At 38.8% G+C, this 23,660-nt stretch overlaps 1 protein-coding gene across 4 annotated transcripts; it reads right to left on the bottom strand.

Annotated features, from left to right (window-relative positions):
* Positions 1-992: 992 nt before the first annotated feature.
* b3galt2 (UDP-Gal:betaGlcNAc beta 1,3-galactosyltransferase, polypeptide 2) lies at positions 993-14,480 on the bottom strand. Of its 4 annotated transcripts, none has more exons than XM_028028434.1 (3): positions 13,658-14,480; positions 12,432-12,572; positions 993-3,335 (listed from the first exon to the last, which is right to left on the bottom strand). In XM_028028434.1, exon 3 carries the CDS (start codon positions 2,995-2,997, stop codon positions 1,672-1,674), a length of 1,326 nt encoding a protein of 441 aa, XP_027884235.1. In that variant the 5' UTR covers positions 2,998-3,335; positions 12,432-12,572; positions 13,658-14,480; the 3' UTR covers positions 993-1,671. The 4 variants fall into 4 exon arrangements, with proteins under 4 accessions (XP_027884235.1, XP_027884236.1, XP_027884233.1 ...); XM_028028435.1 differs by having other exon boundaries at positions 14,307-14,480; XM_028028432.1 differs by lacking the exon at positions 12,432-12,572.
* Between the last annotated feature and the right edge of the window lie 9,180 nt (positions 14,481-23,660).

Raw genomic sequence — 23,660 nt, 5'->3', positions numbered from 1 at the left:
TTTTAGGTTGCTTCTAATTTACTTTTCATATAAAACCTTAAAAAAATATTTGACCATTGCAGCTAAGCCATTGCCTGTGGTTATATCCAAATTCAGGTGTTGCATAATTCTTTTAGGGATTTATAAAAAAGGATTGTTATAAACCTATTTAACCTGAACATAAATAAAATGTAATGATTTATATGATAGATTAATTTTATCATTTGGAAACAACATTTGTGTGACAGTGCCTTTAAGTGTGAGAGCTTTACTCAATGGTTAAAATGAGCTTTGTCCTGCTCAATTCAACATTTATTCACATTACTGAGTAAGTCATGCTTTCATTACATCTCTGTTGATTTACTGTAATTCTGTAAGATGGTTTTGATCATTTCTCACTTAAACTGCAAAAAGCTATTCAAAATATGCTGTAGCTTTACACCATCGGTAAAGAAACGACATGATCTCATCAAAGCTGCTCCAGCCTCTTTAATCCGGCTTCCTGTCTATTTCGTGATCCAGTTGAAAATGTGTATTTGGGAGTCTTCATCTGGTATGGTACCAGATTTATATTAGTTTGTGTATGCATATACTGCAGCCAGAGCAACACATCGAGTGTTATTGGACATTTCTTAATACCAATTTAAAGGTAAAAGTGACAGCAGCTGTAATCGCTGCAGTTTTAATCTTGAACTCACTGTACTATAGGCTTTCAGAATTTTGCAATTTACACCATTCATATTTTTATGGAAACATTTTTTATTTTTTTGCTTTTCAATTTTCTACTGATTTTATTTGTGCAGCAATTCTGTGATCTACTGTTTCAAACACGCTATGAAAATATACTTATAGACTTACTGTTGGTGAAATATACAAATGATGGTTGTAACCCATTTACAATTTTCAATGCTAAATTTATCTTCTTTCCTCCCCACCCCAATGAATAACAACAAGATCACCCGCTGTGATCCCACTTTGAAGGAGTAGACAAGACACAAGAACTACACGCAAAATGAATTCAGTACATTTATTTTTAGTTTTTTAACTGAGTCATTGCACATTTACTTAAGTGCAGAGTAGTACTCAATGTAAAGCTTTAGAAAATACAATCTCAGTCATTTCTGATGTGATTGTGGTGCTTTATATGAATCCTTTGAAAAATAAAATACATTAGATGACAAGAAAACCACTCTTAGTGTACTTTGATAGATCTGTAAAGTAAACACTGAGAAACAGGGCAGCATAACTGGTCAGTGTTAAAAGATTTATATCATTCATTCATATTTAGGTAGTGTAATTTTTCAAAATAAATGTACATTTCCTTTTGTCTGTGTAAACACAGTGGTGGTTTTTTTAACCCATCTCTTTAATCATCATAGACTGACATACTGCACTGCCCTTGAGAGAAGAGCAGGAATTGCCACCCAACTGTTGGCACCTGAATTATCCAAAACCCCACTTTTGAGCTGCAGCTTTCTTTGTGCATCACACAATCATGTCCCCTATTCTTCCTGTCGGAAATAGCTCCATAGATTTACAATAACTCTTTCAAAAATAAAAAAATAAGTTGGCTCATAAACTGTACATAATACCAAAAACAATGTGCTTTTTTAAATATAGTGCCGAGTTCAATGTTCCCTTCTTTGCACAAGATCTTTTACTTCCTTAAGTGAGCTGTTGTCACAGGATTCATCATGGAAGCCTCTCCCCATGAAGCTTTCGATGTCTGTGTCTGCCGTTCTTCTCCTTGGCCGTATTGACACAGGCATTGTGCTTGTTGGTCTGCAAATGGTTCCAGTACTTAATGAGTTCATTGGGCTGAAACTGATGGGATGTGATCAGGTGGCTGTACTTGCAACTGGAATAAGAGACTCGCCAATGGTTGAAGAGGAACTCATTGGGAGGGGGTGAAGGGTCTATGCGTAACTTTGCCAGGCAGATCCCTACATACACATCCTCCAGATGCAGCCTGCGTATGCTTAGCGAGGCCTGATAGATCAACTCGGCCATGTCCCCTGAGAACACGTATCCTGTGCCTGAGCAAAATATTGGGTAGCGCTCGCTTGGATAAAGCTCTGGTGGCATGTACCACTTGCTGTCCTTGTTTCGGTTTGGTGCATAGCCCCTCATTAGATAGCCTGTAAAATACTTCTGTTTGGGGGGCAATTCGGGTTTTAGCAGCTTTTGGATGAGATACTCTGTATTGACGAACATGTCACTGTCCGTCTTCATCACATAGGAGACACGTGGGCAGTAGGTGGCTACCCAGTTCATGCCCATCAAGGTTTTGGTGGTTAGGTTGTAGTAGGTGTCCTGATAGTCCTGTTGAATGATATCATGGTAAATACGGCTCTCTTCTTCAATGCTACTTTGAAGGAAGGCATCTGAACTCTTTCCTGTACCGAGAAGAAAAAGTCGGACGAATCCCAGGCCCCCAGCTACACTCTCATTTCCCCATGTCTGCCGGATTGCGTTGCGTGCATCAGCCTGTCTAGGCTCAGCAGCAATGAGGAGGATGAGGAAGGGCGTACTGTCCCTGCACTTGTAAGGCTCATTCAGGATGTAGCGGTAGGGCTGAGCACTAAGCTTCTCCCCAACATCCATCTCCTTCTGTAAACTGTTGTTAGAGCTCATGGAGTCCCCAAGCCCCATGATGCCCGTCCTGGATCCTCCTCCAGCTCCACCTCCTCCTGGCTCAGCTGCTGTTCCCTCTGCCTGTTGAGAGCTGAGGTTGAGAAGAGGCTTTGGAGCACCATACCCTGTCTCCTTCCACAGGCTCCTCAGGGAGCTGCTCTGGTTGGCCTCTCCCTTGGGAGCCCGGAGACCCCTGATGGTGTAAGCCAGTGGGTAGTCACGAGGCCCACTGCGCCCTGGCAACCATTCCTGGTGGCTGAAAAACAGAAAGACTGTAAAGAGTAGAGCCAAGGAGAGCAGACCAGCCACATGGGTCCGAAACAGGGAACGTTTGATGGTCCAGGTCATCTTGATGGAACATAAGTGCCGCCGTCGCCACTGCATGATGCAGATTGGGGTTGCGAGACACTGCTCCTTCTCGAGAATGGGCGGTGGTGGTCACATGCAGTCACCTCAAACATGTGGTTGCCAACAATCAGAAGGTTATCTGAGCTGGCAGATGGGTTGGAGCAAGGCTCCTGGAAGAGTCAAGAGAACAGTTGAGCCCCTAAGTGTAGCTTGAAGCAAGGTTGAAAGGGCTCCTGGTGGAAAGAAGAAGGTGACTATTCTTTCACCAGCGACGCTTCTCCTTGTCTTCTTTGGCACTTCCGACAAACAGGGTCACGCACTGGGTCTTGTCTTCTTCAGGTTATAATAAGGGTCACCTCCACTGTGTCTGCTCCCTGTAATTTAAAAACAGAGAAAAAGAAACTGAGGAAACATTCTCCAAAAGATTTCCTTTATTCACTGGCACTGTGCCAAGTGTCAATTATTTTAGCTCCAGCTATGCTGTATTTTTCTTTTTACTGTTACATTTATTTGACTTGTTTCAACACAAATAATCTGAATTAATTTTGTCCAGATGGAAGAGTCCCAATTAAAGCTTTTTATAGATACATAGCCTAATAGGGATTTTGTTTTCTTTTTTTGAAGCCGATTTAACACTTTGAAAAGGAAATTCTAAAACATATTAAAGCACCGTAGCATATTTGATTAGACAGGGATGAAAAACACAGCATGGGCCTGCAGCTTTTTGATAACATGACAAACACATCCATACCAATGCAAAAAAATAAAAAATAAAAAAGGAAAGAAAAGGGAAACTGTTCTAAAAGGAACTCTAACAGATCAATTAAATAAGTTTAGCATTTTAAAATCTCACAGCAAACAAGTAGTCAAAAATGACAAATGTTATGAAAATGTATTGAAATGCCAAAAACTTGCAACCAGTGGATAGCAACATTGTGACTCCTTTTTGCATACAATTACTGGGCTTAGGGCCAAGGGCTTACATATAAACTGTGGCTTTGCTCAATGTGGTGCCGATTAAACCTGCTCTAAACCACATAGGCTGCTGAGTGTCATCAGCCCCCCACCACACATCAACAGCGAGAGAGGAAACGCATCTGTCAAAATGAGTTTTCAGGGTCCAGCAAGCAGTGGTGCTGCACCCCAAGCCAGCCTCTGGCGATGACAGCCACTGCTTGTCATTCACCTTCAGCCTATCAAGGCTTTGTACGGTCTTGTTGGGATCACCCGGGTTGCTTAATCTTCCAGGACACACAGGCATGAATACAGAACATGCAGGGAATTATGCACACATGCAGACATACAAATACACAAGAGTGTGGATAAAATGCAAATGATTGTGCCTGGTGCCCACCAGGGAGTTGTCCACTGAGACAGACATACTGCCGGTCATGTTCAGTCTTCACTGATTCAGAATGTCACTAAGCCAAACAAGCTCAACATTTACTGTGCTCTGCATACACTATCATGCCAACACAAGATTTATGGTCCAACAGGTTTTTCTGCCTAATCACAATGTGTGTGCATCATCTCTGTTACCAGCTTCATCAGAAATGGCTGTGATTTTGCAATATTTGCAATATTTCTAGGAATACTAAGATTTAATTAGCATAAAGCAATTTGATCCAGATTTGACTAGTTCATATACTGTATTTATTTTCCTTGATTAATTCTAAGGCACAGGTGTCAAACTCCAGGCCAGCGGGCATGTAAACGACCGTTTGTTTGCCGTGACGTAAGCTCAAAGTGTGACGCTACAGCGTGACGCTACAGCTAGCTAGGATCGTTTAATCCTAGATAATGATAGAAAACTGGCTTAAAAACAGGTTAAAAAAAGCTGCAGATACTGGTGGAAAGAAAACAACTCCAGAACTACTAATGTGATCAGAGGAAGCTAATTCATAGCTGCTGAGTGTTGACATGTCGTTCACTAGCGATTGGATTCCTTTGAATGATTAGCAGTAGGAATCGCTCCAGTTAGTCAGAACTGTTTTTTGGTTTTTATGATTTTGCTTGGTAATGAATGATGCTCTGCTTTCAGGTCAACAGCTGATGTTATAGTTTTATTTCATTAAAAAATATTTTAAACAATACAACAAATAAATACAATGATAGAAATGGGTTAATTATTTTTATATTTAATGGTGCAGAAAAGGATTTTTTTTTCCTGATAAAGCAACTCAAGTCTATTTTCCTTTAATTGTGCTTCAAAATCACAAATAGCCATAAATGTTATTAATACACACAACACTTGGTAGTAAAGAACAACTTCTTTTTTTTATTTTCATGTGTTTGGCATTATTGGAAAGCTTAGACTCCACACTTTCAGAATCAGTAAATAACTCAAAATGCAGAATAAACCTGTTCATGGCTTTGTCGTGGCCAGTCATATTTACCAAACAGCACCACAACAACAAAGAAAACAACATTATGTGATTTAAGAGACTAATATTTTCATTTCAAGTTGCATCATATATTAAGATGTGTTATCGAGGGGGCAATTTCAGGCTAGGTGGTCTGTGACTGTTAAACGGATTAAGTGGTCCTCAGCCTGAAAAAGGTTGAGAAACACTGATCTAGACAACCATAGAAAGAGAGATTTCTACGACTCTCCAAATAAAGCCAAATTAAATCAATGTGAAAAGATGTTAAATATTTTTCATTTTAAAAAGTACTCATAGAATAGAGAGAATGCTATATTTTAACAGTTTAATTGGAAGTTTCATCAATAGATTCTGACACAATGGCCCTTCCAGGACTTTCATAAATTTGATGTGATTTGACAAGAAAAGGAGTTTGATGCCCCTGTTCTAAAGTGTTCCTAATGCCAAAACATTATTAATTGTACTCTCTTTCCGAGTTCTCAGTATTCCAAATCTCACATTATGTTTCAAAGGTATGACAAGGAAATCTCTGTGAATGTTTTCTACATGACAGAAAGGAAGTTTCTCCATTATGGTCATAAGCACATTTTTCATCAATGGAACTTTCTGTTTTGTCTGGTCGTATTTATTTTGTCTTTTGCTTTTATTTCTTATTTTTAGCATTTGGAATTCAACTTACAGTTGGCTACAAGCCAGCGGCGTATGCGAGTATTTGTAACATTTTTCATTTTCTCACAATTTTGATGGGGAGTGTTTAAAAGTCAAATAAATGTCAGACAGAAATATAAGCCTAATATTCACATATTTTAGCAGCAGAAGGAAAAAGTGATGTTTGGGGGGCAGAGGGAGCATTTAGTGCAAATATTGTACTGACCTAGTCTGAGAATGATTTCCAAAACTTCCCATTTTAATTTTCTGTTATGTTTGCTCATTCATCATGACAACTGACAAGGAACACGATAACCTTTTCAGGCGAGTGTGCTTACCCAGTGAAAGCAATTACAGGGGAATGAGAAGGGCCAGGGCAAGCTTTGTTTTAAAGGTTAACATACTTTACATCGGAGCACATTGAGCGCTTGAGAGATTTCTGCTGTCAACCAAATGAACATCTAGTTACACAAACTCTGATCAGGAGAACACACATGGAGGCACACATAGATATGAGTGCAGAGAAATACACAAGGAATAGATGCCCCCCTATGTGCTGGCACCCACCCAGCCCACAGTCATTCGTGAATCGAGTTTGTTTAGTTGTTCTCAGCATAAATGCAAATTTCAGTGGGCTCATCAGGGATCCATTTTTACTTTTAAACAGTACTATTTAGTGTGCCAATGCCTCTCCTCATTAATTCCTTTTCTTGCCTCCCATCAATGTCACTTCTATGCAGGCCAATTAGTTACACCAGTGCTAATTAAAGCCCCAGCGATTCTGCAGCGGTCAATAATCAGAACGAAGGCTGTGGGAGTGCCGCACTGGTGACATTATTAGGCGTGCATCAGTGTTGACTGTCACTAGATCAACTTCAAACCTGGAGGTAAAAATAGAGATGACGGGCGTTTGTTTTGTTTCTGTTTCTTCACAGGAAACATGCAGAGCATGGATTCAAAACAAGCTTTGGCAATGCTAATGAATGTACGACACTCAGTAAAAACATCCCATTTCATAATAGTGACACATTTTCCTGAAGAAAAGTACTGCTCCCATTTATAAGCCATTTAGAGTAGCTTCTCATTGAAGATAAAGGTTAAAATCCACTTTATTGAAAAAGCCCTGACTGATATGGCTGACTGAGGATCTCGTCTTACCTAATAAAGCTATCCAGAAGCAGCAATCCTCAGTGAGCCACAACATGTTTGATTTATTTTAATTCATCATCAACAATTCTGATGTATTGTTGTAGCACTTGCTGTTTAGTCAGAAAAGCACAAATTTCATAAATGTATGGCAACATAACTGTATACCTCTCCAAGATTAGATGGATGTGGGAAAGCAAAAGATACATCTCTCAGTTAAACTATTTTAAAAAATTATTTGATCATTATAGTTTTGTCTTTAAACCTCAGTTTGAAATGCATAACTTAATTGGAAAACTTAGACTCCACACTTTCAGAATGAGTATACAATTTTTTTTATCTTGACAAAATATTTTATACTTTTTTTTGTCAAGAAACTACCCAATTATTTAATATCAAACCCTGTGATGGACAGAGGACATGTCCAGGGTCCTGTCCTCCCATCGCCAAGCAGGCAAAGATACGACTGGAATGGATGGATTTAATATCCAAGGTATTTTATTTAATGTCATAAAGGTAATTAGTTCACATAATGAAGTGGATGTACTCTGACTTTAGACACACTAGATTCATTGAGTCATACTAACCCTCACACCCCTATGATAGCCTCAAACATCACCAACAGATTTTTGTGCAATTTGTTGGTTGATGAACCTTTTTTTTATTTCATTATTTGGGAACTCCAATTTTCTGTATTACAACTACCAATTTTAATTTGTGCAATATGTTTCACTTGCAAATTGATGTGACAAGATCTATAAATGATAGTCATGGTAAAAGCTTAAAGATTTTTAACAGTGTATATAAAGGCCAAAATGTGCTTCGAATTCATTGAAAAACGATTGTGACGGCCCTGCTGTGTGGTAATGTGGTAAATTGTTTGTCAATTAAGGTCCTTGATTGTGGGAGGTGCCTCTGATTATGTGGCCACCTGGATTGTATTTAAGGAGCAACGTTCCACTCATGAGAAGAGGCAGGCGCAGACGGCAAGAACCAGGCCCAGAGAAGAGCCAGAGTCCCGCCGAGTCCTAAGGAGAAGTTAGAGCAGGGGTGCCCAAAGTTAGTCCTCGAGGGCCGGCATCCTGCATGTTTTAGTTCTCTCCCTGGTTTAACGCACCTGGATCAAATGATGGTTCGTTAAAAGGCCTAAGAAGAACATTGACATGCTGAAAAGGTTGTTGGTACTACCAGGGAGAGAACTAAAGCGTGCAGGATGCCGGCCCTCGAGGACCGACTTTGGGCACCCCTGATTTAGAGAGACCAATTTACCCAACAGTCATGTTCTTGGACTGTGGGAGGAAGCTGTAGAACCCAGAGAGAACCCACACATGCACGGGGAGAACATGCAAACTCCATGCAGAAAGACTGTGGTCTGGGAATCGAACCCAGGACCTTCTTGCTGCAAGGCAACAGTGCTACCAACTGCGCCACTGTGCAGCCTTTCATGAAGAATTAGAATGTGCTAATCTTAAAATTGCTCTTGATAAACTAACATTTGAGAAATATTTACAAACTATGAGGACAGGTTTAAAAGACAGGAATGTGGTTATTCATTTGTCTAATTCCTTGTATCTGTAGACAATTAAGACCAATTTTACATTTTACACTCATCAACAACAAAGCCCATGACCTAAGACTGCCGCAAGACTCAGAACTGGGACAAAAAGAAGAGCTTACATTACTATTTAAACTGTCTTTTCTACTAGATGCTTGTTCTTTTTAAAATTCTAGTGTTAAGTCCTCAAACCAATCAAATCAAGTTCCTTTGATTAATCAAAATTATACATTTTGATTAATTTCATTGTGGCATGTTTGGCTTTTTGCTGCGGTTCTAATTATTGCTACAATATTTTCTCTGATGTTTATTTTGTGAACTCTAAATGCTCTGGGCTGAATCTTCCTTTAACACTTGAGGTTCTGCAATAACTTCTACAGCTGCGAACCTCCGGCCCAGATCCCGTCAGCAGCGGCTTTAACCTGGTAGAAACGTTAAGGAGAAGCAGAGCGAACAGAGAGCAGGTGGTACCAGGTGGTACTGGGGCTTTGAGCTGCGTTGCGACTCGTGGTGACAGTCGGTACCGCGTCTTATATCAGGATATCTGATATAAAGACAGATATTCTTTATATCTGTCGGTGGGACCGACTCAAGCAGCCTGTAGCGAACCGGACATTTAGCAGAATGATTAAGTTAAAGTCAGAAGTTTTCTCTGCAGCCGAAACATTTCTGTGTTTAGGGGCGAGGCGGATTTTGTCCCACTATTGCGAGGATGATTATAAAAATATAAATAGAAACAGTTTTTCTAACGTCAACATCAGACCTACGTTTTTATTCACAAACCAGTGTATAAAAAAATATTATTGCCCATAATTTGATAGTTAGAGGACACAGATCAGCCTCCTCCTCACCATGGACCCGGTGTCTGAACAACATGGAGGTTCTGAGAGTCATTATTAGACTGAGGGCAGCCAGACTAGTTTATTTTTACTAAATTATTATATTTAGCTAAATATTATTGCTGAGGGGCACAAACAGGCCTTCTGCCATACAAATTAAAAATTAAAAATTTTAAAAAAAATGTTTTGGAAAAAAAAAACCTCAAAAAGGCCACTAGAGGCATCAAGGATAAAAAGGCAGGGGCTCAAGCCCCCATTGCTCCCCCCTCTGCACGTGCCTGCAGACATGTTTTGTTTCAGTCTGATTCATTCAGCACAGAAGCTGGCTTTTATGTAGTAGAGACATATCGGTTACTGGTTTTATAAAACCAAGTTCTACTTTAGCACTAATATTTAGTTAATACATTTTTTTAAAATGAAATTACTATTGAACCACTAAGTGGTACCTGAGCTACTTAAATCTCTGGGTTCACCGGGTGCTCTTCAATCTCAGTGACTGAGATGATTCAGCGCAGATGTAAGCTGAAGGTTGTTAAAGTAAAGCAGGGATATCTCAACAACCAAAGAGCACCACGAGATAAATGTCACTACAATTTGTAATTTACAAAATGTGCAAAGGCTTTTTGAAGATATTTTTGTCTTCACCATCTACAAGGAAACAACCAAAAGCCTAGTGGATGTCACTAAAAAGTAACTTTTATCTTTATGTTTTTAGGGTTCAAATGGTCTGGTTTGTTTGTTTAACATCAATAACAAAAGCCAAGAGTCTGGTTATACTCAACAGGACAGCCAAAACATAATCTAAACTAAATTGTTTCAATCAATATTGTAGAGAAACTCAGGCAACTTCAACATCAAATATCACTTTTCAAACACAGAGTTTAGATCAGGCCCATAGACAACGTGGCCAAACCCGATCCTACCCATTCAGCTCCCATGGCAACATGGAAGTGGTGAAATGAAGCCAAACGTGATAATACACTAGTATAGTGTTATTTTCCACAGATATAAAAACATTCTCAGTTTAAGGTTTTAGGGGTTTTAAAATCTGCTAAAATTATGGTTGTACTGAATAGCTATTACAGTTATCGACAGTAGCTTCCTATGACCTTAGTCTAGTAAAATAAAGAAATGGATGACATCTATTTATGTTATTGACAGTTTAGTCAAATTCAAAGCACATTTCATTTTAAAAGGTAAACTACACCATCAACCAGATAACTGGAAATAAAAACTTGTTATAAATGACAGAAAGAAAACTGCGTGTGTGTCAGAAGATGATCATACAGCTCACACACAGCAGAAAACCACATTCTGTACTTGAGGAGAAATACTGGCCACTTTGCAACAATGAGCCACATTCAGCACAACTTGCTCAGATTTTAAAAAGCCTTGCCTAAGCTCAAAATTTGCAGAAAATAACCCCACTCATGAATGTACTCTTCTGCATACAATCTTGCAGAACTTGCCCTTCTATAAATGCTGCCTCCTTCTGACTGCAAGTCTGGGCAAAGTTGATCATTTGTTTATTTAAATATCCCCATTAGTTTCTACTGCAGCAAAGACTATTCTTCCTGTAGTCCACACCACAGACATTACAATGAAAACACATTTTGACAAACATCACAAATAAAGTTTCTTGCTCTGGCTCCATTGCATTGAAGTGATAATTCATGTTCTTTGACACAGAAACTCAGATTTTACAACCGCAAAGAAAGGCGTGTCATTAAAATCCGTTATGCAAAAACTGGAGCCTATGCACCACAATTTAATCTTATCCTGCTGGCATAAAAAAATCCCCTATCTGTACCTGCCTCAATGACAATTACAATGCAGGTAAAGCATCCATATTTCTCTTGTGAAAACATATTTTAATGTGTGCAGGCATGTGGTTCAACAGTTCTGTGTATATTTGAGTTAGATTAAAACTCAAATACGCTAGAGGATAAAAGGATTAGTTGAGCTTAAATTATCAACTTCCATCTTCAACGTTATGATTGTCAGGTATTCAAAACAATCATCTGGTTTAAGTGACCAAAGTACTGTAGATTTGCAGGATTCCAGTCCCTTAAGTGTTGCTGAGAAAACTATTGAAATGTCTAGGCAACCCTTTAACTGTGGATATTGGTCAGATGTGGGTCAGACCACAAGAGTCCGTTTACTATAGAACACTGCCATAAGGTGACAAAGGGTCAGTTGACCCAAATAACACAAGCAGTGGTGTTATCTCATGTGGAAACACGGCTTTGAGCAGCTCTGGGTTAAACAGGGTTTGTTTTGTTTCTGTGAACTTCTAATAAATATTCCTCCCATTAACACTATTTGAGAGGAGTTGTGATCATATGCAGGGCTGCAAAATTTTAGGGATAAGTGAAATTGTAATATTATTGAATTCTGTAATATTGCTTGAGTTGAAGCCAAATGTTCTGTTTTCTTTTCCCACCAGACCATCTCCATCAGAAAGATCATCCAAGCAGTGCTTTACGTCCAACACTTCGAAGATGCATGGACAATTGTGATTCAATATATCCTACTGCTCACATTTTATCGGATTTCAAGTGTTTAGAATAAAAACTGGATAAACAAATTTGCTGTTATTATTGTTGATAAAGAAAATTCCTTTAGCAATGGACTAATGAAGCCTAAATTAGGACATTTTAAAGGCTAAACTAAGAAGGTTGATATAATGAAATTACAGACATAACATTTAGTCAGCTCCCATAAATATAGTCCCTGTTGTCTCTGGCCCACAAGAAAAACGACCAAAATCTGTATTTTATGTACAGTACAGGTGTAAAATGAATGCAATGAGGAACATTTAAATACTTGATTTTTCAAAAAGAAGACTGACAAACACAAAAATAAAGATAACCTCTGAGAAATAAAGGTCTGGCATACAAGAAGAATCATTGTTGTGATAAGGTTCTTTCTACTTTGGAAGTAATATTCACTTCTTCCAACTTTTTCTCCCTTACTCTTGTTGCACCCTTATGCCAGGCAGTGCATCATGGGGTTCTTTATCTCAGGTGGACAAGGACTCTAGATAAACAAAAAATGTTGGCATAAGTTCACAGATTAGTGCAAGCAATTCTCAATCAATTACAAAGTGTCACGATACAGAGAATCTGTCTCCTTCCCAGCACTGGAGCTTCAGCTTAGTTCACCTTTAGGATGAGTCAAAAGAAGCTGCAGACCAGGAACCGCAGTTCTTATCCTCTACACTGCGCCTCCTCTAAGGGGTGTCACCCTAAAACCATAAGCCTCAGTGATGTTCAGCAGTTAGGTGTGTTTGTGTGTAGGCGTGTACCCGTGAGTGGGTTCCTCGCAGAGGAAGTGGTTTTTAGCTTTGAACAAAAGGGTTAAACTTACAACAATTAAGCCAAAGGGAAAAAGTTAAATCGAAATCTATATTACTAACACTTTAAATGTCAGAATTACATTTTAAAGCAGTTCAAACTCTTTGCATAAACGTTTCCACAAAAGTGAGAGGTCAACCACTAATGGTTGGGAAATTAAGCCCCATTAACGTGTCACAGTCTGGTGGTGCAGAATGAATACCCAGATGGTGAAGTTTCTTCTGTTTCTTCTTTTTTTAAGCCACTTCCAGCATCATAAAGAATGCAGAGACTTGGGTGCCAACTAGATCAGGCAGCTTGGCACAATGAAGTGGACATAAAACTCCCTAAATCAATGTGATCAATAAGAACTCAATGGCTTTGCCTCTTGGCAGGGATATGGAACGGACTCCAAAACTGGAATGTGTGCAAATTAATGCAAAACAAACTGACCTCTATTTCACATTCTTTTTTTTTTTCTTTTAACCATAAAAAAATTCCACAATAAGAAAATAAAGCAGTCAGTAAATTATTTCTTACTAAGCAAAGGTCCACCTATCCAAAAGTCTAAGGGCTACTCTGTCAGTGTAAGGAACCACAACGTGATAAAGGGGAGGTAAATGATGTTGAGTCAAAGGTGGGCTAAATGGAGAAACTGATTGATGGGTTCATGGATCCCAGTCAAGGCAGCCGAGGAAAGGTGGATGTAATGGAGTGGAGAGGAAGGAGGGGACGGCTAAATGAATAATGAGGATGTGGAGAACCGATGGGACGTGCAACGCTGCGTACCTCCTCCACCTCATGCTGCGGCTGCTGACAGGGCTGCGGTCGGCGCACGGGTGAACTGAACCCCGGTACCCACACCCGCCATCACCGCCTCTTCTGACCGGGGCTTCAGTTGTGCCCTCCGTCCTCCGCCTCCCTTTTCGCTAATTGCACAGACACCTTGGATGTGGAAACGACCCTCCAGCTCCTCATGCCAGCAGAACCTCAAGTAACCTGCGGGGATTTTTTTGGTTCTCCTCCTGGTGCGACTCGTTTTGTACCCCTCTTCTCTTCCCAGGGTCCGTTATATAACTCTTTTTCAAATGCACATTTCTTGCTTTACGATGCAGTTCCCAGTTGTTTCCTTGATCTTATCCAAGTTTGTCCTCCTCTACAGAGACGTTCTTGTCATTTAAAAATGAAAAAGCATCCCCGCACTTTCATCTGGAGCCAACGCGCTGGAAGGAAAAGCAGAGCGGCGGCGGCGGCAGAGCTGCCGGTATGCGGCTGCTGCTCCACGATTCTGAGCCCGGCTGCTGTGCAGTGAAGTCGCAGTGAAACGCGATGGATGAAAACAGAATTATAGAAATATCAGCTCCACCTCTGAGTCCAGTCACAGTTGAAACATGTACCCCGACTCCTAGAGGGAGAACAAAAACAATAACTCATCTACCTTCAGCTCCAGGCTTTGACTGGACACTCCGCTTCTTCTCCTCTGCAGAAGCATTCTTCTGATACGTCTTGGACCGACCCCGACCCCTGCCGGATCTCTCATCCAGCCAAGACAGCTGCTGGCCCCTGAAAGCTGTCTGTCAGACACCGCTACACTGACGGTGCTCGACCACGTCACAGCACTCTTAGAGGAGCAGCTCACGTGACCCAGTTACTCCGTTATGAGACGTTCAAAGGGTATTGGGGGAAAAAAATCATGGTGCTGCCACAACTCAAAAAATATTTCAACTTTATATTGAACCTGAAGTAATGTTATTGTGGAAGAAAACAACTTCTGTTTGCACTGCTGTTTTAAAAACTCATCTGAATTTATACGTACTCTGATTTAGGTGAGAGGGTGGAGGCAAAAAGCCTGGGAAAACAATGGGTGATATAGGCAGGCAGCTTATAAGTTATTAAGTTCAAGTCATTTGTACATAGTTATCATTTTATTCACATACTTCTCAGATAATGTAAAATGTTCTTATATTTAACTTTGACCTGTGGTCATGTTTGTTCTGTATAACAGATGAGATGTGTAAAAAAAAGAGTAAGAGCGACATGAATGTCACTGACAACCTGTCATATTCACATGTTACAATATTTACTTCCATTGTTCATTTATAAGTTTAAAGTTGTTTATTTGAGCAAATGACAGGAATGATTACACCATTTTTAAGAGCTGATTAACAGGAAAAATAAATGATAACAATGAACAGTAGCTAAAACATTCTGGGGGACATAAGATATAATTTACCTGCCATGTGTAAAATAAGAGATTATTATTTTCTCCCTAGCGATTCTGCTCAATATTTAACTCACTTCACAGCTGTCTGGGCTTTCTCCCATTGACTTGGATTCCTCCTGTAGAATTTCAATCGGGTCAATCAGCAAACAGAAACAATGCACCAACTGAAGTGAACAAAGTCATTCAGTACATGTTGGTCACGCTTCCAAATTTTGAAGTAACATTAACAGCCACCAGTTCAGTTCAGCATTTCTCTCTTTACAGCACAGGCAATTTGCATATAGCTTCATAGCTTCACATTGGGACATACTGTATGTCACGGGCAAAAGTTAGGTAAAATTTTAAACCTCAAAAGGGTTCATACCTCCTGGTAGTGATCGTTCCTCAATAGCCAAGAGTCCGTATGAAGCAATGCACAGAAGGAGGGTTTTTACCTGGATACCTTAGAATTAGACAAGCAAACAAACCGCAATACATGGATAATTCAAACCAGGAATAATTCATGTCACACTGATTACATTTCTTCAAACACAGATTTTCATTTACAAAACCAGTATTCCATTTGTAGGTTCAAAACAGCAAACAAACAAACAAACAAAAAAAAACATTGTGACTTGTTTGTTAAATGAGCATTTAACAGCTAACTTCTCTGAATTTCCTCTTTTTTAAAAACACTAAACAATAATTCTTGTTTCTTCTACTTTCCCACTTGCACCTGAATGCATCTTTAATCCCTTCTTCCCTTACTCCTTTCCTACCCCTGACCCAACCCCTTTATTCCCCGTCTGTAGGCAGAAAAGGGGAGATTTAACTCTGTGAGAGGATGGTGGCCAGCAGTTCTCTGGCAACAGCTGAATTTACAACCATTGTTTACTTTGTAAAGCATTGCATACAGTCATTCTCCCAGGACAGCATCTTTTATACAGCTCCAAATTGAAAACTGTCGTAATATTGTGGCTTGTCTGCCACATTAGTGATGCATCATTATGTACACAAAATTGCCATCTATATTTAGTAAGCTTTCATATCTTGAATTAAAGAGACACACACTTCATGACCAGACTTTCTGCCTCCACTTCAGCATGATGATAAAACACTACCTGGCTCATTAATGTCTAAAAAAACATACTGTGCAGCTCCTTCATCAGCCGTCAGTCATGTTTACGCTCAGTCTCCTCAAGAGACCAGCATGTTTCTTGATAAGGGATGAAAGCAGCTTTTCTCTTTTGCTGTCTCAGTAAAAGGGGAGCAGATGGAATTATAGCTCATGCAAAAGCAGCTCACCACCACAGGGACTCCAAGCTGGTGGGATAGCGGCCTATTGCAGGATTGTAAATATTGTAAGGTTGCACCACAGCACAGGTGACTGAATAATTAATAGGAGCTGTGTCTTTGACAGAAATACTTTGGAGGCCATTAGCTCTGCTACCTGGCCTCTGAGAGTATATTTGTCAGAAGAAAGCAATGCCGAGGAGGTGATTGATTTCCTGTGGCTGCCAGGTTAGAGGCACCGTACCTTTTTACATTAATATTATGTGGCATCTGTTAGATAGGTGACTTCCCCAACTTGTCTAGCGCTGACTGCTCGGGCAAAGCCCAGCACATCAAAATTTAAATTGTCATCATTAATTGCAGATGCTCTGGGAGTATGTTGAAGCTGCAAATCTGCCTCTTTAGCTGCAACTCAAGGGAACCAAACTTGCTGGATACAGATAAACACGATTGCACATGTCCTTGTATACAGGAGCATGGTATAAACCAGCTCTTTGTCCTATAGTTTTTGTTTCAGACAGAGGTTTTTTGGACTCTTGGCTATTGCTTATATATTAGCGTTTGCCCATGATGCATGTAATGCACCAGGTCCATGTTGTGATATTTGGATATGTGGTCAACACGGACTGAACGGCTTTGTTCGCTGTCATTGCTGAGACTACAGGTAGGTTACAATTTTACCTGTAGTTGACGATGACAGTAGCAGTGCCACCAATAGACACTGCTCCTGTCCTGTTTTCTTTTTCGAGTCCTTTTCTTCTCCATTATAATAGTTTTACAAGGTTAAATAAGTTTATATAAGAAGGCATTTACCAAGTGTGTTGCTGACAGCTGAGCGTCCATTTTAATATCAACTCTATGACACAGTAAAATGACCAACATATTGACAAGCAGTGATATATCACAACAATGATGAGCATGTAAATAAGATGCAATCAAATATATTGATACTGTGTGGCAATTAATTCAGTTTTGCACAATATCATCATCATGACACTTTTCTAAATTCTATGACCAGTAAATCTTTATTAACCGACTGGGAGTGCGTTTGCTTTTTCTGTGTCTTATTTTGTTTCATGTATCAACCAGTCAAAGTCAAAATTAGACCTTGCTGATCGTTTTCTTGAAGACTCAAGAAGTAATAATTACCCAGCCATGTTTTATTTTAAATACAGTGTAATGTGTATGATATGATGTTAAGTTTTTTGTCCCCACTATTTGGTCTACACTCCTCTCCAGGTGATGGTGGTAATGCTCCATTAAGTTGTTTATCAACCCTTAAACAAGAAGTAGCAGAAGAACCAATCACAGTCCCTAGAAGACAGCATCACACCTAGCAACAGGGTCAACCACAAACACTAAGAATTTTTAGTCTAAGTTAGGAGCTTTTTGAGAAGAGAGAAAATCGTTGAGAATACAGGCCCAGATATGTGACAACTAAAACTACTAATGCGTGAAATGGAGAATATTTTTTGTCTGTTTTCTTAGTTTTTCTGTACAGCACAGAAGGTTCTATAGTATAGTCATTTATAACTAGCATTTATAGCAAAGGATTAATGACTTGAGAGGAAGCCTGTGCATACTTGAGTACACAAGGTTAGCTGTTTTCTAAGCATATCTGCTGATGTTCCACATATTTCTAAACCTAATGGCCTCAGCTTGGTATGACTACATTAAGTGGGGAAAAAACATTTTTTTGAATAGTGAGCAAAATATGAAACACATTTCTTGCTATGTATAAAGTTTTTGGAAGTCAGTGTTCTCTGAAGTAAATACAAACCTATGGTTGAGATATGCACATTTAATCATGACTTGCTGACCAACACTGTTCTTGTATTCATCAGTAATGAGTGCAGCAAGTTAAGCTTTGTATGAGTCATGCACAAGAGCATCTTGTACTATTTTATGTAAATGTGGTCCTATTTGCTGACAAAACACAACTATTACTTTCAGCATTGCTGTTTTTCACAAAGAAGTCACATGTCAGCTCCTTCGTGTTGTAGCAGTACCCAGGTCTGAATTTGTCAGCAAGAGCGTCTTTGAATGCTACAGGCAACTTGATTTTCTGTAAAACCTGTCTTCACTTTGGACCAGTTGTGCTTACACGCCGTTACAAGTGAGTAAACTATATTTGATGTAGCTCCAGTGACATTTGCTATTGTTGAGGTCTGACTTTGCATTTCAGTCAATCCACTTCTTTTTCATTGCTGTCAGCGGAGAAACCTTGATGTTCCCAAACGTCATGTTTTAACGTAATGTCTGTCTATAAGCTTAGATTTGCTTTTAAAAGTGACCAGACAGTTCTGCATGTGTGCATGTGTGAAGGGTTAAAACAATACCGCAACCATGTGGTACAAAAGGTTCATACTGATGATCAAATGTCAGAACACTTACACCTAGAGATGGGTCATCTGAAACCAGGCTTGAGGCGGGTACCTAGTAAAAAGGGGGCGTGTCAGATGAAGCCCTGCTTCGATGCTTGTGTCGTCTTGCTGAAAACCATGTGACTGACAACAAATGACGCCTCGCATCACCTGGGACACGTGACTGCTTCATTTTGCGTGTCGGTTTTCAAAATAAAAGCACGATAAGCACATGCTGCTTCATGGGTTGTTGTAGGTCATATGGTTGCGCATCAGAGGAGAATATTTGCTTCAATGGTCAAAATAAAAGGAACATTGACCAACATATTTGATGTGTATTGATGATGACACTCAAAATGTAATGTTTGTTACTGGTTTTCTCAATTGTTGTTTATGGTGTTTTTTTAATGACTTTATATTTCTGTCATTTTATGATGTAAAGCTCTTTCAACTACATTGTTGCTGAAATCTGCCACACAAATAAACTTGATTGATTGTCTGAAATGGATCCAGCTAGAGGAAAATTTCTGACATCTGGGAATACTTTGAGATGATTGCTCACAATAAAATTCTTCTTAAATAAAAATAATTAACCTCTATGCCTCCCCATTTCTCACCTTCTGGAAATTTCCACTATTATTGGTAGTCTGATCAGCAAAGATATATCAGTCTTGAACAGCAGAAACAGATTTATTGCTGTTGCAAGACTAAAATTCTGCATCTAGCTAAATATAAGAGATCAGAGCCAATTAGAAATCCAAGAAAAAGCGAATGCCCCAACAAGCACTGCACTCCCAAGACACTAAAACATCAAATGTCTTTATTGTCAAATCAGTACATGACATAACAGAAAATCCAACACATCCACTGACATTCAACATATACCAGGATTAGATTGGCTACAAATCATTTTTAATAATTAAAACATAGGACAATTAAATATGATTTAATTGATTCCCCTGTTACTAAAGTTTGATGAAAACTTTGTGACAATATTGCATTTACTAATTTTTGGAAGTGTGATCCTACTGAGTGACAAAGCTGTTACAGTTTCACCAGCCGATGTCACTAGTGAGTGATGAATGAAGCATCAAGTAATTAATCTTTTTGCAAAGCAAAGGGTTGGAAAGCTTCATTGCTTCATGAGGCTTCATTTGCCCATTACTATCTTACACCACTAACATATAGGCTACTGTTTAATCCACAAAGTAAAAGTTAAAAAAAAGTCCTGCATTTGCATTTAGATCTAGGAGTAAAAATTTGAGCATCATTCAGTTTCTGCCACTGACCTGTCAGAGGCAGCATGGTGCCTAAAATGTCCATAGACTGCTGCAAATAGTTTTAATAAAGTTTAATTTCTTAGGTTAAACCAGGTTAAACAGAAAGAGACAAAATGATACTTTGTGGGTATAAAATCGAGGTACAAATTGGCAAACAATTACATTGTTCCTGAGCCACTGACAGGACGATCTTGCCTGCATCACTATATGAAAGTATATGTCTTTTAGATTATATTTTTTTTCAGTAAATTAAAGTCAAAGCTTATAGATGAAGAAATCATGAGGCATAAATGATAATGATGGTGAGTTACAAAAGGTTCTGCAAGGAGTTGTTGCTACAAGGTGGAAGACAGTAATTCTGGGATGAGAAGCAAGTGGGTTTATTGGCTGATGAAAAACAGGAAGCAGAAAAGTGGGGCGCTGATAGAATATAATATCTGAGTCATGAGGAAAAGAAAAGAACACTACGATTATGAAAATTTGTAAACAGAACATAAACCAACACAAAAACCTCAAAATACATTTTCTAAAAAATGACTCAATAATTAATCACAATTGTCAAAATTCAAATATTTCCTTCACTCATGGTAACAATGATTTGTTATGTCACAGGCTAAAAATGGTTTACACTGAAATCCTTCTGGCTGCACTTTCAGGCAGCCGTGGAAAAACAGGTGGGTTATCGCCTTGCCTTACCTTTTAAAGACTGCAGTCTCAGATGAAATGTGAGCTGTTATTGCTCTTCTTAAAGACTGAAGCCTGCAATATCCTGTGGCAGGGCATCAATGCAGTGAGGGATGTGCCTGTGAACATGTTTGACTTTATTCTGTCTCAGCTCTCTGATAAAAATATATTGTGGGTCAGCTAGTAGAGCAGAGGCTGCATTGCTAAATACTGAGCATTAATTCACTCCATTTAAAGAAGGACGTTTGGTAAATGTTCACAGGATGTCTAAGTGAATATTCTGTCACATGAACAATGTGAAAGTTAGCCTTAAAGGTAAAATGAACTCGCTGAGCAGAGGCAATCAGACAAGTCTGTATCGATGGTTATATGTATGTCAAAAAGGATTGTCAATATACTGAGATCATTTTTCTTTGTCCATATTTTGAATTTATATATGAATCCTCCTTTCCCATTGTCCCGAATCAATTGTTGTACACTGGCCAAAATAAACAAAGGCTGTTTAATTGTTACTGACTGATACTCTTTAAAAAGGAATATAGCATGTGACAGGTAGTAACAAAACAGAATAAAGTAACCTTAACCTACTTAAATGTCATAAAAAAATAGTTATTATGAAAAGAAACACCTATACAAAACAAAAGCCATGCAACAAACTGAGCAGTACCAGTGATGATTAGCAAAACAAACAAAAAATTAAACTTTATATACATTGCCAGAACAAAGAAGTACTGAAAAGTAATAAAAAGATGGAATCCAGACCAGAATTAATCTATTTTCCTCTCACTATTAATCAAAGGAAACTAACAAATGGGGTTTTTAGCCTTGAGTCAAAGGACGTTGGTATTTCAGCATTTTTGCAGTTTTCTGCAAGTTTGTTCGAGATTAAAGGAGCATTAAAACTGACTGCTACTTCTAAACATTTGGTTCTGATTCTGATGCAGAACTAGAAGACCTTAGTGATCTGGAAGGTTGGTACAGTGACAACAGATCTTCACTGTATTTTGGTGTCAAGTCAACATTAATCTTTAAATCCTAGAAATGTTCTTCAGGTGACAGAAAGCCGGCTTTATAATTACCTTTATGTGTCTCGGCAGGTTCAAGTTCAGATTTCAGGACTGATCACTAGTTTCTAGATGTCATTACTGAAGCTGCATGCTGACCCTGGATCGTTCCTGTTTAGGTAAAAAGATGGTAGCTTCAGTTTTGTTTCTGTTCAGCTGAAGAAAGCTATGGCACATCCACACATTCAGTTCTTCTAGGCATCTAGACAATTTTTTTTATACTTGGTTTGTGCAAAATTTGGGTATAAGAGATTTGTTGCTGTTAGCCCTGAATTTCCACACTGTGGGACAATAAAGGATATTTCTATTCTATTCTTCTATTCTGTCCTTTTCCATTTTGAATGGCAAATGCTCATAATTGATTTGTCTCGCTACATTATTCAGTGGAAATACAAAGGACTTTTAAAGAATAGTTAGCGTCTTGACATAAGACAAAATGTTTTGGATTTGACATATGCAAAAGCAGACCATCTGCACAGAGGAAAGTTTTTTTATTTTTTCATTTTTATTTTTGTTGTTTGATATACTCTTAATCCTACTTATTGCTTTGTCAAATAAAAAATGAGCACAAGCAGCAGCCATGTCTTGTACACATATGCTGTGAAAAATGTAAGAAATAAGGCCCAAGAAAAATTAAATACTCTACAGTCTTTGGCATTTAGCTTAATGTTTTCATGGTAAACATGTCAAATGTTCTTTAACTGCTTGAACTTTTGCACAATCATTCTATTTATATCCATCATTTTACACAACTGCTTTTACATTACATCATTTGTGTTTATGCTAGTTGGTCTGTATCAATTTTGAAAATAACTTTACGTCTGTATTTTATTTTGATACATTTTTGGGGAAGAAAAAACAAAACTGGATTTGATAGGTACTCTACTGTTTTTGTGTCCGCATGTATATAGGTGAGCCTGTGTGCTTGAAAAACAGTGGCCACTGTGGGTGTGTTGGATGTGGGATGGGTAAAACGCAGAGGTCAGCTATCACTTTGAAACATGCTGGTCCTTATCTCTGTCACAAGGTCTAATAGAGTAATGAATCAACATAAAGCCTGCGACTCTCCTGAATGGACCGCTGCTTCCTCCAGCAGCACTAGCGCTTTCCTTCAAATACACTTACTGCCTCTGTAAGCATCTTTTGCCCTCCTCTGTTGTTTATGGGCAGTTTTCAGAAGTGCCTGAATTGTGACTACTGTCAGAGGTGTATTCACACATGAGCAGCTCAGCCGCCTCATCCTGTACTCGCCTGTTAAGAAAATAACCATAGCCTCAATAAATGGAGTAGGAGTCTTTTTGATGGGGATGAAATGGAGGACAAAAGTAAAAGCAGGCTGTTCATAACTTTATGATTGCACTGTATGACCAGAGCCTGATATCTGCTTATACTTTCATCATTATGAGTTTTGTGAGGTATTGGGAGTGAAGGCATAATTCACAGCCTGAGGAGACAGTACAAAAAAAGGTTTTCAAAAAAAAAAGAGTTCCCAGCTGTCTACAAAAGATATATGAAGTTTAGCCGAAGCATTCAACTGGCAGAAGGAAAATTACTTTTGTGAAATGTATTAGGTGTTCCAAGCCTCCAACTGCTGATATTTAGCAGGTGCTACAAAGAAAATGACATTGTTCTTTCAGTGGCAGTTTGAGTGATTGTGACCAAACAGTATGATTCATAAGCCATTTTCTTGTGATGGTTTATTACATGTGCACAACACCATTCAAGTTAAGGATTACTAGGATCACAGGCTTTTAGAACTAGCAATGTTTTGTTTGAAAGAAGTAGAAAAATAATGGTGCGTCCTCTATGGATGGGAGGTTTTAAAATGGCTTTTAAAATGGCACCTATCAAAATGGAGTCTTACTAGAACTGAAGATAAAAAGGAATTTTCCACTGCTGTGGTAA

This window comes from Xiphophorus couchianus, chromosome 9 (assembly GCF_001444195.1).
Source record: "Xiphophorus couchianus chromosome 9, X_couchianus-1.0, whole genome shotgun sequence".
NCBI classification, from domain to species: Eukaryota; Metazoa; Chordata; class Actinopteri; order Cyprinodontiformes; family Poeciliidae; genus Xiphophorus; species Xiphophorus couchianus.
The sequence above is the reverse complement of the archived record's forward strand: the minus strand, read 5'-3'. Positions and strand labels throughout refer to the sequence as shown.